Source organism: Protomyctophum bolini (assembly GCF_963924005.1).
Source record: "Protomyctophum bolini genome assembly, chromosome: 8".
In the NCBI taxonomy this organism is placed as follows: domain Eukaryota; kingdom Metazoa; phylum Chordata; class Actinopteri; order Myctophiformes; family Myctophidae; genus Protomyctophum; species Protomyctophum bolini.
This window is the reverse complement of record NC_137869.1, coordinates 19,673,085-19,692,083: the sequence shown is the minus strand read 5'-3', so window position 1 is coordinate 19,692,083 and position 18,999 is coordinate 19,673,085. Positions and strand designations below refer to the sequence as shown.

The 18,999-nt window shown below is 43.8% G+C and overlaps 1 protein-coding gene across 1 annotated transcript in view; it reads right to left on the bottom strand.

The window, feature by feature from the left end:
- Positions 1-3,125: 3,125 nt before the first annotated feature.
- The window catches only part of LOC308320138 (capping protein, Arp2/3 and myosin-I linker protein 3-like), a gene marked incomplete at its 5' end in the record, with an annotated part of 45,714 nt that continues 29,840 nt past the window's right edge, over positions 3,126-18,999 (bottom strand). The window contains 13 exon segments of the mRNA XM_080770457.1: positions 3,126-3,208; positions 3,771-3,878; positions 4,380-4,451; positions 6,195-6,321; positions 6,980-7,074; positions 7,225-7,981; positions 8,538-8,748; positions 12,729-12,902; positions 13,802-13,881; positions 14,781-14,962; positions 15,366-15,432; positions 17,518-17,637; positions 18,722-18,809. Of these exon segments, the coding sequence (XP_080626583.1) occupies positions 3,168-3,208; positions 3,771-3,878; positions 4,380-4,451; positions 6,195-6,321; positions 6,980-7,074; positions 7,225-7,981; positions 8,538-8,748; positions 12,729-12,902; positions 13,802-13,881; positions 14,781-14,962; positions 15,366-15,432; positions 17,518-17,637; positions 18,722-18,809 (2,122 nt within the window). The 3' untranslated portion in view covers positions 3,126-3,167.

The following is an 18,999-nucleotide window of genomic DNA, read 5'->3' as shown; positions in this document are numbered from 1 at the left end:
GGGTTCAAACTAGCAACCTTGCGGTTACCATCCAGCCACTCTAACCCTGGGCCAGTCGCCATGTACAGTACAGTACAGTAGTTAGTTAGTTACTTTATCGACACAAATGTATAAAACATTGGGTCCAAACAATAATAAAAAACCCATGAATCAAAAACTTTAAAAAGGTACAATACATTAAAATATACAATACACAATACAGAAACCCTTTACAACAGGAGCTTTCTATTGCTCCACAAGTGACAGGCAGGCATGTAGCATATGCAAAGTCTCTCTGTTAGTGCCCACAAAGAGTGAGCTCAAATCAATACCCTCATGTCCATATTTCTCTCTGATATCTTGTGTGAGGGGACAAACCAGTATGTGCTGTTCGTTTTGTATACCAGTCTCACATTGGCAAAACCGCTGTTCAGGTGGTATGCGGCTCCATCTTCCCATTTCCACACGCAGTCTATGAGCGGACAACCGAAACCGTGTAAAGGTTATCCTCAAATAGTCCTCAATGTAAGGTGTACTGCTGGTGCTGGTATAGAGTGGGTGAACAGATAGATCTGGGTTGATGGCTTGGTATGTCTTATATCTTGTTCCCTCTTTGGATTGTAATTTATGAATCATGTCCCTTCGGTCACTCTCAATATGATCTCGTTTTTCCATTATCTCAGATAAATGAGAATACATGACTTGGTTCTCATTTTTCAGCAATTGAAGAACATACCACAAGGGGTCATCAAGCATGCCATTCCGCTGCTGTATGTTGGTGAAGAACCTGGCTTGCTTTTCTCTCACCAAAGCTTGCATTGAAGGCAGTCCTGCTTCTAACAGGCAGGTTAAATTAGGGGTAGTAACCCTCACCCCAAGTAGGGATTTCACTCCAGCCATGTAGAGAGTTTCAACAGACTTTAAGGGGATTTTCAACCAAGCCTCACACCCATACAATATAGCTGATGAGAAAGCAGCCTCAAAAACCTTACGTTTTACACAAAATGGAGCATCATAGTTGGTGGTCAGGAAGATAATTAGTTTGTTTAGGTGCTTTGTCTTCTCCTTTGCATGTAGGGCAAATGAGTTTCGGGCATTTCCATCAGCAGTGAAGATGGCTCCAAGATATGTATAACTGTCACAATGCTTCACTGTAAGGGAAGCAAGCTGAATAGGTTGCCTGTCTTCATCAGATCCCGATATAGCCATAAATTTGGTTTTACTTTCATTAACAAGCATGCCATATTCATCACAACATTCCTCCAGATATTTCAGTTTTTCAGTCAGCCTTTCCTTTGACGTTGCCAGGATGACAGTGTCATCCATTAGCATTAAAACATGGAGCCATTTTAGGAAACCATCGTCCCCACATTGTTTTAACTTTCTGAGCATGTCAACAAACATTACAAACAGGAAGCAGGATGTAGGGGATCCTTGCCTCACTCCAGTGGATGCTGTTATTGTGGTGGATCCCAGGCTCTTCAATACCTTGAACAGTTTTCCTCTCGGCACCCTGTCATAGGCTTTGGAAAAGTCTATAAAGGCAACATACAGTTTCAGCTTCTTTCTGACACAATGTTCAATTATAAGTCGAAGTGCCACAATGTGCTCTATGCAGCTTCTTCTAGGTTGAGCTCCAGCCTGCTCTCGGAATGGCTTATACCAGCACATCAGTCTGTTATTAAGCACATAGTCATATACTTTTGCATGTACAGTACATGTGTACTTTGACGTTAGAAGTTACTGTAGCTATTTTAACCCATACCTTGTGGGGCATTTGTGCTTTCTCAGGTCAACATGAGAAAGACATGGTAAATGAGTGAGTAGGCCTACTCTGTCTACATGTGATGCTGTGAAGGCATGGTTGCTAATGACAACCTGCTAGAAGATTATTCTCTGCAGACTGCTGTGATGATTGGTGGGTTAGTGTCTCCATCATTTGCAGGCAGTGGTTGCCCCCTACTGTTTGCAACTGCCAGCATCTCAATATGCAGATAAAGTGGCAGTTTAACCGGCTAAGCTAAGAAACAAATCCTTGTAATTTTGCATGACAGAGCACACAAACCCTATAGCGTATCTGTTCTGGGCATGTAATGTTAGGCTCCCGCAAAATAGCAGATCTATAAGCTCACAAAGCGTTGTGCCGTGACGCGTTGTGAGCTTGTATTGTAGATTGATGATTTTCGGCAAAGAGATTTGGTGTAGATGAAAAAGGAGGGGAACAAGTACAGACTCCTGGGCGATGTATTGTAATTATTACAAAGTACAGTATTCAATCAAGTCCAGTCTCGCTGAGATAGGCTGTTCTCATAACTTTTAACCCCCATGACTCTAGTGTACAAATGGACATTTGGTTCCATTTGTAGCCAACACTCTCAGAATTACAGACCTGTAAAGGTCCATTTGGAACTCTCACAACGAACCCAGAGGGTCCCTGGATCCCACTTTGAAAACCACTGAGCTAAATTATTCACTTGTCACACAAACAAATATATTCTTCTCGGACCCCTGGGGGGCTCCAAACAAACCAACCAACAGTGAATTCACAATTCATCATTGTTTTATTTGTACAGTGAGGGCTGTCATACATAATTTCTTATTAGAATTTTCTATAAAATATATCACCTTTCAGTCCATGAAAGCAAAACTAGATAGAAATGATCAAGTTTCATTCAAGCAAACTTGTTTTCAAGTGTCGCCCAAGGCAATCAAACTGTATCATCAGTCAAAAAATGCATTGGCAGATTTAGAAACATTCTAATAAAGACTGTTTACACATATTTGTGCCCCTCCCTTGGCTAGTGCAGCCACAATGCTCAAGCACAGGGAATCCATCTGCGTCATAGAGCACGGTGGTGACAATCACACAACAATTATTATGTTTTTTTTAACCATTCAGACAGCTGCAAAATAGTTCCGGGTTTCATTTAACGTTACAAGTGAGAGAAAAGCAAAGACGGGAAACAGTGATGGCCGTAAGAGTGAGTGAGAGACATAGAAGCAGCACATCAAAGATGTTATGATTGATCTTGTGCTGCTGGTTCCTTCCTTGTCTTCGGTCTGTCTCCATGGTCAACTGGTTGCTCCGGTTCTTACACAGCTTTCTCCCTTTTTGCCCTTTTGATGAAGTGCACCACAGTTGTCATGACAACCCCCCAGCTGGACCAAGGCAGATAAACCCCTCGCTATCAAACCAGCTCGCCGTTTCCGGGCGCTGAGTGGATGCTGTCTGGAGAATGCACACACATTCACTCATTACTTGTATCAAATAGTACAAAAGAATGGGCTCTATGCACGGAAGCCATATTTGGCATGAAATAATGTTGCTTTCTTCACAGGTATTGCCATTTATACTAATTCAGATCGTGTTTGATTCTGGTCAAATAGTCAGAGCTGCTATACACACTAAATGGAACACAGCCTCAATTAGTATCATTGCTAACACTTGTGAAATAAGTAACATTAACCTACCGGTATTTTATGCCAATATGGCTGCCATGCATAGTTGTAGGTCAGCAGACCCAGCTATAGCTACCTGCAATACTTAAAATGTATTATTATGGTTCCTTTGTGCAAGTTTGTGGTAACTTGCTGAAACGTCAAAGTACCTATAAAGCAGTAATAAATAATCATGTATTTTGAGTTTGTCACACCACAGATTCATGTGTCGTTAACCACTTAACTAAAATTTGGTTTCAAAACTGGGAACTTGTGATCCCTGTAAAGATATAGGAATACCTCATCACAAACAACACAAACAACACAAACAGTATATACAAAGAGACAAGTACCAGACAAATCCAGTGATTTGTTTCTGTTCTGGGGCAGTCTAGGTTTTTTCACGGGGGGTTTGCGATTTGGGGGCCTCTCAAGGTTATTAGGGCTGTCCCTGTCTGTGCCTGAGACAAATAAGGACAGGAAACGACATACATTGTCATTAACAATCGGATACAGATGCTTAACGCACAGATTAATGAGCATTCACACAAACACAAACACAAGTACAACCAAGATGAATACATTCTAACAGCACTGGTAACTACAGTACCCATAGATATATATATATATATATATATACCTAATTGGAGCAATATTATGTGTCATCGTGGCTGCCATATGATTCCTAATACATGTGTGCCCCATTTATATCTATTGAAACAGGAGCTCTCTTCCCAATTCAAATCATAACTCGCTGAATTCTCACCGTCATTTCCCCACGGTTTAATTTGTTAGAAATGTTATAAATGTAATGAATGATATACTGTCTGCACACTGGAAATACTGAAAAAGCTCTGCTGTATTTTACACAATAAAATACAACAGAGCCTTTTCAGTATTTCCAGTGTGCAGTTTCAACTTCCTTTAGTAACAGGAGTCAGGAGACATGACACAATTTGTACCTGAATCACAAGACATCGTCTTTCTGTTCCTCTGTGGTTTAGCTGGAGCCTGTGGCCTCATTCCTTCATCTCCTGCACATCATATGTCACATGTCAGCTCCTACAGTATGTCACGTGTGTCACATATCATACCGTATGTCACATGTGTACATTGTTAAGCTCAAGTCTATTGTCTCACACAAAGAGTTAGAAATTATTATTCATGCCTTTTTATCCTCTCTATTGCAATTCACTTTTCACCTGCCTCAGTAAAGCATCCATAGACCGCCTCCAATTAATCCAAGATGCTGCTGCCAGACTGTTAACCAGGTCCAGCCGTAGGTGTCACATTACTCCAGTCCTTGCCTCCTTGCATTGGCTGAATTCCTGTTGTTTTTAGGGTTCGTATAGAGCTCTGCATGGTCAATAAATTATAACTGACCTGCTAGAGTGGCATGTGTCGAGCAGGACCCTAAGGTCAGCCCACACACTATGGAATGCCCTTTCACTGTTCCTGAGCTGCAGTGTCTGTGGGCGTTTTTAAGATCCACTTAAAAATGATTCTGTTTAGAAATGCATTCTTCTTTGTAATATGTCCGCAGATTTTGTTTCTATTCTACAGTTTTTGCTAATTTGCTATTTGTTATTTTTTTACTTGTCGTATTTTTATTGTATGTAAAGCAATTTCCGTGTGCTATATAAATACAAATGTACTTACTTACTTATGTCATATGTGTGTCATCATGTCATATAAAATACAGTTGATATTCAATTAAAGTAATAGAGTGCACTTCTCAGAGATTCTACATATCCAGACAAACTTTAACCACGTAAACCTGGTTGACTGGAGTCACCGGAGTCCCTCTGGGCTCTATACTAGTAAACCTGGTTGATAAAGTAGTTATGAAAATCTCATTAATTAATATGATAATGAGACTTCAAATGTTCCTTTTTAAAGCTATGCAGTGTTTGTATTAATTATTCACATTAAGCTTGTGCATAACTAATTTGATATCGCTGAGCGTTAGACCTTCCAAGTGATCTGAAATTGCCTCCTCTGTTAACCACTTGACCCCTATATACTTTGGGGTCATTGAGGGGTTACAGGGGGTTCCCAGAAAAATTGCAACAAGAGCTGATCTACAAGCTCACAAGATATTGCAATGTGACGGATACGGTATATCTTGTAGATCTGCTATTTCCGGTATTTTTTTAATAAAAATAAAACAAAAACATTTTATTTTCTATTTTTACTTTGGGGAAATTGTGGAAAGTTTTTTCTTTTTTTTAATGTTACATCACAGGAGATGAGTTTGTTTTTCTGGTTGTGCATGTGTTTATGTCTGTGAGAGCGGTGTACCTTGGCTGGGTGTGTGTTGTTTGTGTGAGTGTGCTTGTGTGTGTGTGTGTGTGTGTGTGCGCGTGTGTGTGTGTGAGCGCGGTGTACCATGGCTGTGCGTGTGCATGCGTCTGCGTGTGCATGTGTGTGCGTGTGTGTGAGCGCGGTGTACCTTGGCTGGGTGTGTGTGTGCGTGTGTGTGTGTGTGTGTGTGTGTGTGTGTGTGTGTGTGTGTGTGTGTGTGTGTGTGTGTGTGTGCGTGTGTGTGTGTGTGTGTGTGTGAGCGCGGTGTACCTTGGCTGTGCGTGCGTGTGCAAACTGTGCATGCATGTACGTGTGTGTGTGTGTGTGAGAGCGGTGTACCTTGGCTGGGTGTGTGTGTGCGTGTGTGTGTGTGTGTGTGTGTGTGCGTGCGCGTGCGTGTGTGTGTGTGTGTGTGTGTGTGTGTGTGCGTGTGTGTGTGTGTGTGTGTGTGTGTGTGTGTGAGCGCGGTGTACCTTGGCTGGCAGCTCGCTCAGACAGTCCCAGCACAGGCCTGCTGACAGGAGGTGGCACAGGAGGGGGCGGCAGGTTCCTCTCATTGGCTGAGTCCTTTGGAAAAGTCACGTATGACGATGTCTTTGGCTGCTCGTCCCGTCAGAGCAGGATGCAGGCACGCAGCACCGCATGCAGGCACGCAGCACCGCATGCATGGGGACAACATTAAACCACCGGTGAACAGGCTGCACCTCACAGCAACAATCTGAACTAGAAAGATGTGTGGTTGCCTATATAGGAATATGGTCCAATCAGAAGAGGGCAGCCAGGACATATACACATACATTTGTGATGTCACTGTATATTGTCCAATCATATGAGGGCAATTATAGGCAGGGGTGTGTAACTGTGGTCCAATCCGAGGAGAGAACAAAAAGACCAATAACAATAGTCTGTTTGCCTATCGGCAACCACAGTGATTACGGCTGAGTCATGGTGACATGAGCGTGACATCAGAGGTCCACTCGCCTGTTAGTCCTTCCTTAAGCCAATTTTCATATAGGATTAGAATAAGAGAGGGCATGTTATCGTAAATCAGTGCTTATTTAACTCGTCTAATTTGGTTCCACTAGAGGTTCGGGCCGCCATTCGGGCCGTCCGTTGCTCTCCCCTTGTCCCCCATATGTGGGGACTAGGTTGGTGGAGGGTGTGTAGAGCCCAGGATCACATTAGATGATTGACACAGGGGTGAAAAATGGGTTACAAAATCGTGGGATAAAAAATATATATAAAAAAGAAAATGCACCTTCTCTGGAATAGGAGGTGGGTGACCCTCTGGCTCTCTCCCCTTCTCCTTCCACTCACTCTTTCCAATCACTCTTTCTGCATCTCCTTCCTCCTCTGCACATACAGACAAGAGAGAAGACAGAGATAGTGTGAAGAGAGACATGACTACAATCAGAAAATAAGGCAAATCTTTTCTCTTATAAAAACATATGATTTAGTTTACGCCTCCTTTAATGCTGAGGATTTTATAATGTCCTGTCCTACCTGAACTCTCTAGTCGATGCCTCTGTCTCAGCTTGGACAGGCTGGGTTTACTGCTCTGGGGCGGAGGATCAGGTTTAGTTGGACAGAGAACGGCTCTGCCAGAGTACATCCCTCCTCCTCCTCCTCCACCTACCCTCCACCCCTCTGCCTGCACTCCCGCCGTGTCCGAACAAGTCTGCCTGTCCGCCGGGCCGTCCTGCTGTGGGCACGGATGCCGCGGCTCTGAGGCTGTGGCCTCCGCGTGTCTCAGTGGATCCGTTTCCTGTTTGGGCGAAGGGGTCCTGTCTGCGGGGTACGGCGGCAGCGGCCTCTGGGCCAGGTGCTGCATCGGTCTGTCCGGCTTCCGGGCCGGGTGTCTGCTCTCCATCCACTGTCTGTCTGTGGCTATTTCTGTCTGCCTGGTCTCCGACCACGCCCTGTCCACCGGTCTGCCCATGGTCCACTGTCTCTCCATTTTCCTGTCGATCTGCCTCTGCGTGTGCCTGTCCACTGTCCACTGCTTCTCCGCGGGCCGGTCCGGGTGCCTGCTCTCCGACCAGAACCTCTCCGCCGCCTTCGTCTCTGAACGGGTTCTGTCCGGCGGCCTGTCGTCCAGCCACAGTTGACTGGGCTGTCTGTCGCCATGTTTCTCCAGCTGTCTCCCCTCCGCCCGCTGCCTGTCTGAGTGTTGGCTGTCTACCCACTGTCTGTCCGGCTGCTTGTCCTCAGCCCACTGCCTGTCCGATTCTATGGGTTCGAGCCCTGTGTCTTCACTTATCTGTTGAAAGCAAATAGGCAGAAAAGAGACCAAATGAAATAATCACACCCAATACAAGTAAATGGTGCATTTATATGGCGAGTTGGCGACTTTATCCAAAAGCGCATATGTGCATTACACTCACCGGCCACTGCTGCCCTCCCCAAGTCCACAGCAGTTTTCATCAAAAAAGTTCATGTCAACGACCCCCTAATTACAGAATATGTATTTGTGCGCTTTGTGCGCTGACCCCATTTGAAAATATTTCGTACCAGGGACTCATAAGAGAAGATTTGTCCAGATTTGTCAACCCGTCGAAGTACAGTATAGACAAATCCGTGGAGCGGTGCCCTGTATGCCAGCTGTAGGCAATCAATGCTGCGGTGTCAAGCTGCGCTTAATGTGGCACCGCAGCTATTATTGCGCCCAGGGCAGCCTGCGTGAATTTATCTATAGAATAGGGTTCAACTAAAGTGTTCATCATTTTGCTGGGGACCCCCTGGAACTCCCTCAAGGACCCCACTTTGAGGACCAAAGGTTTACTCTACAGTACAGAGAGGTTGTGTTTTATAAGTACCTCGTTGGGAGTGTAGAAGGGGTGGTTGCTTCCAGCTCCCATGCCTGGATGTGGGATGCCAGGTGGTGGCGGAGGCGAACTCAAAACCAGCAGATTTCCCCCCTGTTGATCGTCCGTCTTCCAATCAGCCCCGGCGACCCCAGGGGACCCAGCTCGTACGGAGGCAGGCCTCGGGGGCTGCAGCAGCGTGTAAACATTCTCTGTGGCTGTCCTGCGAGAGGAAGATGATTAAAGTTAGGTTGATCCTTAAAGCAGTCGTTCCTAACCTTTTCTGGATCAGGGCCCACTAGAACACCTTGGTTAATTCCATTGGCTCCACCACTACATTTTTTCAACAGAATAAAAAATCTTTTTACAGATTTTATTTGGAATAATAGAAAGCCCAGGCTTAGACTCTCTCTTTTATATTTGCCATATGATAGAGGGGGTTTACAGTTCCCAAATTTGCAGTGGTACTATTGGGAGGCTCAACTACGCGCTTCAATGTTTTGGTTCACTGAAAATGTTAAGCCATCCTGGGTCCAAATTGAACTCCTACTATCCGCAAGAGATCTATCTCTGGATTCCTTGCTATACTCAAAAGTGTGTCTAACCCTTTTGTCATCAATACTATAAATATATGGTTTGAAATCCATAAATTCATGGGAAACACCCCAGAGCTGTCCTGCTTTGCACCGATTTGGGGAAATGAACATTTTATTCCAGCTAGAAGGGATCTGGGATTTAAATTATGGTTCAATAAAGGCTTAAAGAAAGTGGTGGATCTATACGAGAATGGCAATCTAATGTCTTTTGAGGGGCTGAGGAGGAGATATGAGGTACCGCAAAACCACTTCTTTAAATACTTGCAAATCAGAAACTTTATTATTACATGTGTCAAAAATACAAAACAACCTCCTTTAACCGTGCTTGAGAGGTTTTCCAAACAGGATTGTTTAGGAAAGGGGTTGGTCTCACAAATGTATGGTATACTAGAAGGGTTTCATAAAGATGACTCGGAGAAAATAAGACAAAAATGGACAGAAATTGATTGGGGTTTAATATGTTCCAAGGCACAAACGCAAACTATCAATACTAGATTAAGACTATGTAACGAAGTGGTCCTCCGTTACTGATATTGGGCACATTTAAGTATGTATATTTGCACACAAAGGAAGAGTCATGAGTTGAACTGGTTTATTGAAAGTATGATGAACATGAAAATACAATTATGTAATATGAGACTGTGTTATGGGTACTTGAATACTGACTGCTTCTGTTCTGTCTGTTCCAGTGTGTTCAGGGAAAAGAGTCCCAGGCTACCAGAGCACCATGTATTGGTCTGGACTGGACCACGGTGGAATAGCCATGGGGGTGTTTGAGTGATGCATTGGAGCTGCTAATGATAATGTGACATGTGGGTTATCTTGCAATAGTGGGCATCATTGATATGTACTTACCGGTGTAGGGATATAGATTTATAGGTTCATGTGATGTGGGTTATGTGGGGGTCAGGAAAGTGTTGCATGTTTAACCAGGTGAAATGGTACAGTCTGCACTGATTGGTTCAGCTGACTATAAAAGGCTGCCAGGAAGCACACACCAACTCAGTGTTGGATTCAGTGAGAGGGCATGGTGGAGCTGCACACCAACATGCCCTATTTGTTTGCTGCCTGCGTGCTGCCATTTTCCATGCTGTTCACCTTCTTTTTGGAATAAACCACGGTGTGGCTGCTTTTACATCCTGACCCTGTGCTCATTTCCATCCGCGTATCGGGCCGACACTACAGACTAATTCAGTATAATTGGATAATGAGAACTTACATAACCCCGGAGAAAGTAAATAAATTTGATCCAAACATTCCTGATTTATGTTATAAATGTGGGGAACATAAAGGTACACTGTTCCACTGCTTATGGGAATGTGAGGAGATTAAAACATTTTGGAGGTCTGTGGTCCATTATGTCTCTCAGATTACGTCAGGTCCAGTTCCTCTTTGTCCTAAACTATGTATACTCAGTATTTATCCATTAAATTGTACACTAAATAGTAATGAAAAAAGAATGACCGACCTTTGCCTGTTACAGGCCAGACGCTCAATTGCGCTTGGAAGAATGTCAATGCCCCTACGATCGGCTTTTGGCTGAGGAACTTAACAACCAGTTTGGCACATGAGAAACTAACTTATGTAATTAGGAAGAAACCTGCGGTATTCTCTAAGATATGGGAGAAGTTCTTGGACTTCATTAAGCGAGGTGATATTGAAGAGGCTTTGGATGTATAGTGGTTAACTGAGTAGTCAGCTGGGGGGTGGGGGTAGGGAACTGTGATGGACATTGTGAATCTGTTTGTTTAACTGTATATGTAATGTGTTTTATTTTCGTTTTTCGTTTTATTTTTCGTTTTGTCATTTATTTATTTTTGTTTTGTATTTATTATTGTCAAATTTTGTTTGTATTTGTGCTGCCAGGGGGATGTGGGGGGGGAAAATATGTCAATTGTTGAAAATACTGTACTACTACTGTAATGTGTACTGTAAAGAAAATGAATAAACATATGTTAAAAAAAGAAAAAGAACACCTTGGTTGGCTGAGCAATGAGCACGGATCGACGTGATGATAAGAGCACCCTTCACTTCACACGAGTGTGATTTTCTTTTTACAATACTGGGTTTTTTCTTATCCTCTTTTTAATACTGACTGAAAACTCATTATTTTAATCAATTCTCTTACGAAAACATTTTTTGGCTATTTTTTGCATCGTAATACTACGATTTACGATATATCGTTACATGCCATGTTGTCTTTGTTGTTTTTGTTGTCTTGTACATTGAAATTGTGGGAATGTATTTATTATTCTGTAATAATTCTCACTGCCCACCTCGCCCACCCACCCCACCCCACTTGGGCAATAAAGACGTCAAAAGAATCTAGTCCACGAACGCGTCTGCTATATCCATGAAGAAATACAAATCCCACCGAATTAAACCATGGCTTACTATTGTCTTGAAATGTAACACAGGTTGTCACGCGGCGTAACGGAAGTGCAACTCAGCTGTCACTTTATTCATCCCCGCCAGTGCCAACACAAATAACCATTTCACCTTACTATTTTAGTCAGAGCTTTAATAGAGTGAGAAGCAGTGTTTGAACACAATAAATCGCTGTGATCTAATGGCAGAGAGATGACAAACGTGTCACGTGGTATCACGTCCTCAGTGGTAAAACATCAAAGCATGACATGAGCTACCGTGCTGAAGTGTATTATCTGTTTATGACTCATGGAAGTCATTGTTCATTTCCAACCATGGGGCTGATCGAGTTGTCACCATTTGGTTGGGTAACAATGTTTTTTGCCACCCGGCTGTCATCTACATCTGTGCACAGACTGTACACACACGCTCTGTGCTTTGGCAGCCATAAGCCTGGTCTCATTTAAGTCCTTATGGAGTGGACTGCTGTAGCTTGTTTTGTCCAACAGGAGAGAACAAAGAAAAGCCCAGAGATAAAAATGCAAGGAACATTTTTGATGGCACTTCTAAGTTGAATAAAAATGTGGAGAATTCGTGATAATGTCTGATCTATCACACAGCCATGATGTGCTCAATAACTGAAAAGTGGGTCTCAAAAACAGGGACATATTGAAAAGGGGGGCTTTGAAGTGATGCTAAATTTCATCCGTAGTCACAACACTACACATAAAAACAAAACAAGCAGTGAAGCACATTACCGGTACATTACGAGACAAAGCATAAAAAACATACAAGAAACAAAGTACAACTTAATATACCTATTATTTAAATGACAAAAATAGCTGATCTAAAACGCAATGCAGAGCTTGTAGATCAGCCATGTTTATGTCATTTCTCAAGACAGATTCAGAGCTCTGCAGCTGAATTTGTTGGCAACTAACTCGATTATTCATTTAATTGAAAAACTAATCAAGGGAATAATGGCTGAAAAGATGATTGTTACAGTAATTGTCGTAGTCAGATGGGAACCTGAAACCTCCAAAACCAATTGTTTTTCATTTTCTATTATTAAATAGTGAAAACCATATTTATAGTATTATATTACTATTAAATACTATTTAATAATGTGCATTTGTGCATTATGACGAAGTAAGGGAATCATTGACAAAAGAAAAGTTGGAGAAATGGAGATACAAGGTTTCTGCCCGACAGCGACGATAGAAAGCGTGTTTTCACCAACCCTGTGGGCGCCGTGGCGACAGTGCGACACTCCTCGCCATAAAGCTCTCCTCCAGACTCTGGGCCCTGATTGGCCAGCGCATGGTTGCGGTTCTTACGGAAACCGAATATGGCCAACATGTTGCGCCTCTTCTTCCTCCTAAGAGAGTGTGCTTTGTGCAGAGAGGAGAGCTGGCTGTAAACACCAGAGAGAGAGAGAGAGAGAGAGAGAGAGAGAGAGAGAGAGAGAGAGAGAGATATATACAGAGAGACCTTTAGTGATCCCATGGGGGGAATTTAGTTGCCAGAGGCAGCACAGCAGTTAATGTACAGACACAGAGTAAAGGTCAATACATGCTCCTTCCGTGGTCTCCTTACGACAAAAAAGAAAAACGGACAGGCTTTCCGACATCTAGGGGTGCAGGAGGAGCAAAATAGAATAAAGTAAAAGATACAGTGAAACAAGCTCACTATGAGTTTCTACATCGGCTATGTTCACCATTAGTGCTTAAGTGGCTTAAATTGCAACGGAGAGAGAGAGAGAGAGAGAGAGAGAGATGTTACAAAATATATATATTCTCAATACATGTAATCACACATGAGTCATTTCCATTGTTGCTCCGATGTGTCATTTGAATTGTGTCAGACCTATTCAAGATCAACGTCCCTCTCGCTCTCCTGGCACTGGGACTCATACATGGTCGGAGCGTTGCTAAGCAACACCTCTTGGCACGCAATTCTTAGCGAGAGAGTGCTTTTACTTGAAATATGTTCAATGCTAAATGTAATGTGATTAAAAAAAGCACTGTGTAATCAGATGATGTATGCTGTAGTGTGGGCTGATGTGTGTGCATGCGTGTGCGTGTGCGTGTGTGTGTGTGTGTGTGTGTGTGTGTGCGTGTGTGTGTGTGTGTGTGTGTGCGCGTGTGTGCATGCATGCGCGTACGTGTGTACGTGCATGCGTGTTAAAGGGAAGAGAACAGTGGAACTCTAGCAGGAAAACGGTAAAATCCTCAGTGTAAATTTGACTCTGAAGACAAATGGAACCAAATGGACCCTGAGGATTTTACTGTGTAAATTAAAAGTGACTCTCACCTATCTGGGAGGACTCTTTTGGTATAGAAGTCTGGTAGTCCATCATCCAGAGGACTTATTGCTCCGTTTTCACTGCAATGCTGTAGACACACAAACACGCACGGATCACACAAACACCTGTGCATGGAGCGCACAGCGCCTCACCCTCAGTCCACTTTCGAAAGGGTCCATTTACTCTGGACTGGGTTTCCTTTTCCAAAATGTTCTCTGTTCAATAATACAAATGGACTGCTCTACAGCTAAGGTGAGACGACATAACCTGATTGCAATGATCCAATTTGTATCGATGTACTGTACTTCCTTGATACAGGCCAGAATATTTCTGATAAAATAAGAGCCTTGCATTACGGCAGGCTCTGGGCATTTGGAAACAGGAGATGGGAATTATGCATGAGTCATAAATTAAGTTAAATAGCTTCTGTAGCGTCATTAGTTCAACAATGGAAACATCTTTTGGATGGAACACACTCACACACACGCACCCACGCACCCACGCACGCACGCACGCACGCACGCACGCACGCACGCACGCACGCACGCACGCACGCACACACACACACACACACACACACACACACACACACACACACACACACACACACACACACACAACCCCCACACAAAGGTCACGACTCATATTATGTTTGATGTATCTTTAAATAAGAATCTCATCGACCGAGACTCGGTGTAAAAATACATATCCGATATACGTTAGCAATATTAAACATTCTATAGGTAATTCTTCACATGTATAATTCATGCAACTCCGCCCTTGAGCTTTTCCATCTCGGGGGGAGATAAACCACTGGGTTTCCCCATGTTGAATATTCATGAATTAATTCATGTTTCCCAATACTTTCCCTAAATGAATCTCCTACTAATAAATATCCACCCACACACACACACACACACACACACAAAACTACAGTATGTTGCGGGGTATAAAAGGGCTTGATAGGATCGTTGCCCCCACCCTCACCATGTCGGCTGGGGGGACGTGCCCCCCCTTGTGCCTCCGTGGGGGCCGGGGGCGAACCCGGGTCACGTGGCTGAGCGGGACCCCCTGTGTAGGCAGCTCCGACAGCCCCTCCCACGATGCCGATCGGGAGAGCGGCGAGGAGAAGGATGGGGGCGGCGACGAGCTGGAGTCATCACACAGGCCTGGTAAAGGGGGGGGGGGGGGGGGGGGGGAGAAAGAAAGAGAGAGAGAGAGAAAAAGAGAGAGAGGGGGGAGGAGTGATGGGGACGAAAGTACAGGTGAGTTATGAATTTCTTTTGAGACTCCAGGGGAGCTGTCATCTCTGCTTCAAAGGCACTTAGCTTTACATTTAAAACAACTGGCAGCTGCTCCATTTCAAAGAGACACAGCAGACTGAGTCAACCATTAATAGAGCTCTCTGTCTCTGATGGCAGGAGGGAGGGAGGGAGATGAGGAGAGAGAGAGAGAGAGAGAGAGAGAGAGAGAGATGGCAGAGGAGAAACGGGCCCAGCAGCAACCACGCTAATGGAGTGCTTAGTGAGTCAGGGCGTGGCGCGGCAGCAGAGGATGTGGTTCAGTACTCACTCAGTCTGGTGGAGACGGGTCGGATGCGTCGAGTTCTGGAGCTGTGCTTCTTAATGGCTATCGTATCCTCGGAGAGAAGACGGACATGGAGAGATGCTCAGGAGTTGTTATTGACTCACATACTGCTGCTGTGCAGTATACCTCTCTACATCAGTGCATCTCAAGGCCCCTTTTCCCTTTTTGCTTCCTTTATGATGAATTCCTATTCTGTTCTTTGACTATATAGAAGTGTCTATTTGTACGTCTCTAATTGTTTTGATGAATTGAACATGGTGGACCCTCTTGTAAACAAATGTAATGCTTAATTGGGTCGTCCACTCACAGTTAACAGTCTTTGTATTGAGTTTGTGCTTGAAATGTACTGTAATTCTGCAAACTGTTAATAAATATTTCAATCAATCAATCAATCAATCAATCCCTTTTCCACCGGACTTAACCGGTTCAGTTCTTTTTTTCCCGCCTAATATTGAACCAATCCAATCCAATCCAATCCACTTTATTTATATAGCACGTTTCAAAACTCAAGAGTTTACAAAGTGCTGTACAGGAGAAAAATAAAAACAAATGCACTACAGCTACCACACAGAAAAACAACAGCGAGAAAACAAAGTACAAACAGTGAAAACAAATGAGACAATATACATTATATACAACATATAAGGACCGAAGGAACTCAAGCGGGGTTAAAAGCCAAGGTAAAGAGGTGGGTCTTTAGGCGAGATTTAAAAGTCTCGATGGAGGGGGCCGATTTGACGTGGGAGGGGAGTGCGTTCCAAAGTTTAGGGGCTACAACGGAAAAGGCTCGGTCGCCTCTGGACTTCAAGCGGGTCTTCTTTGTGACCCTGAGGTTTAGCTGGCCCTCAGACCGCAGTGACCTAGTAGGCGTATAAACCTCAATAAGTTCAGACAGATAAAGAGGAGCCAGACCATTTATAGATTTAAAGACAAATAGAATAATTTTAAAATCCACTCTGAAGCGGACAGGGAGCCAATGAAGGGAGGCCAAGACAGGTGTGATATGCTCACGTCTGCGAGTCCCTGTGAGCAGACGAGCGGCTGAGTTTTGGACTAGCTGGAGTCGAGCAAGGGAGGCTTGGTTTAAACCAGCGTACAAGGCATTACAGTAATCCAACCGCGTAGATATAAAGGCATGTATAACCCGCTCAAAATCACTAAAAGATAGCACAGACTTGATTTTGGCCAGCAGCCTCAGATGATAAAAACTAGAGCTAACTACCGCATTGACTTGTTTGTCAAGTTTAAGGGCATTGTCTAGTTTGACGCCAAGGTTTGAAACCACAGGTTTCACATATGGCTGCAGGGAACCTAGGTCAGTGGGAACCAGTTCATTTCAGAGTGTTTCCATTGAAAATGAATTGGTTCAGAACCCTAAAAGTTGGTTCAGAAACTGGTTCCGTGAAAGCACCAAGGTTCCAAGAATGTAGACCGGAACCAGATCTATAGAACCAAAGTTATTTCGGTGGAAAAGGGGCCTTTGGGATCCATGAAGAACCCTCAGGGTTCCTTGAGGGGTTCCAAAAGGTCTCTTACTGGTCTGTAACTCTGAGAGTTACAAATCGATAAAGTAAATTAACGCTATATGTTAATATTACAAGCAGTCTATCTTTTTTAATTTACTGAGGAGCCCTTTGCTCTTTTATATTCCTGTGTCATGACATGTTCCATTGGGGTCCTTTGAAACAAGCCATAGGCTTTCTTGGGTTTAAATCCTCTTAGAATAAATACCTTGTATTGTATTTTCTGCAAACTATAAAAAATAATAAAAAATAACTGAAGATATTGCTTTTCTTTGTATTTTCATGCTTGTTTTAGAAAGAGTTGGGAAAGATGAATCTAAACCAATATAAGTATGTCCTCATTATGTATAATTATGTCCAAATTGGCATTTGCAACACTCTCAGAGTTATGGGGGGTCTTTGAAATGTAAACGGTTTGGGAACCACTGCACGCACACACACACGCACGCACGCACGCACGCACGCACGCACGCACGCACGCACGCACGCACGCACGCACGCACGCACGCACACACACACACACACACACACACACACACACACACACACACACGCGCACACACACACACACACACACACACACACACATACACAAAGTACTAATTAGCACTCACTATGCTGGTACTCAGCTCTTCATCTGTGATTTCCAGAGAGTCTCTGTGTCTGTGCGACCTTCGACCTGTCCCACCTTCACATGTCCCCTCCCAGCGCTTCAACTGGGACACTTGCCGTGTCTGACACACACGCGCACACACACACACACACACACACACACACACACACACACACACACACACACACACACACACACACACACACATTTGAAATGTTTATTTATGTCCACATAATGAGAAGTACAGGAATACCTCTCTATGGTTTTCATTTACAACAATGACATCAGGGGTGTTAGCTGAAATGTTAGAGAACACAGAATCATCATTACACAGGTTAAACATCCTTGGCTTCACAGTAGAATGCTGAAGGACCTGAAAATGGAAGAGATGTATTTCGATATCAAATCCACTATTCTGTCATGCCTACATATGTAAAGGCCCCTGTAAACATGGCAACCATTTAAGATGTGGGACATGGTTTCATCTATTTGTTCATGGCCATGATGGATACAGTGAGGAGCATGATTGCCTGGAAACCAGATGGAGAGATTAAGTTTAGAAGGTAGAACCTGTAATCTCGCTTTCAAAGTAAAAACAACAATGCACTCATCAATGGCAACATTTTTTAACACAGAGTGAGAGACAGAATGGTCCGCAGCAGGAAGACATGCAGTCTTTTCTTGTAATCTCAACTCAGTCCAATGTTGTCGCTGTCTTTTGTTGTGCCCATAGGAGGCGACCTCGGCCATTAGTCAGTGGAAGTTGATGCTCCGTTCCACACACAGTCATAATCGCTCTGACAGAGATACTGGGGTCAGATATAACATTCTCTGAGGCAGCCACCGCCTCAGAGTTAGACCCTACCCACTCCAGGGTAACGTCAGCCCAGCAGCACAGCACACACACACACACACACACACACACACACACACACACACACACACACACACACACACACACACACACACACACACACACACACACACACTATATGAAGATCTGAATAGGATAAATATTAGCCTTACGCTTACGCTCACTCTAAATCTCATTTTCTCACTCACTGTATTAACTCTAATTCAGTCAGTCAGTCAGTCAGTCAGTCAGTCAGTCAGTCAGTCATTCACTCACTCACTCACTCAGGGACAAATTAATGTCACACTAGAGTAACAGTGTGACAGCACTAAGTGCTGTGTACTGTACTTACCAGTGTCTTGTGGGTGGCATAGAGTTCTTGCAGAATTTGGTCCACGATAGAGTTGGTGAGATAGGAAACCACCGACAGCTTCACTTCTCTGTGGAGGACGAGTGCGAGGAACAAAGAGCTGTTGTCTCTTTTTTTACCCATTGATACCGATACTACAAATGCCTTCTAATTCAGTAGTTCTCACACTTTTAAGATCTTTAAAAAATCTGCAATTATAGCAGAAGTACAAGAGCCCCAGGAACGCGCCCAGGGGGCCGGGCCGGTTCCGGCATGCCGCC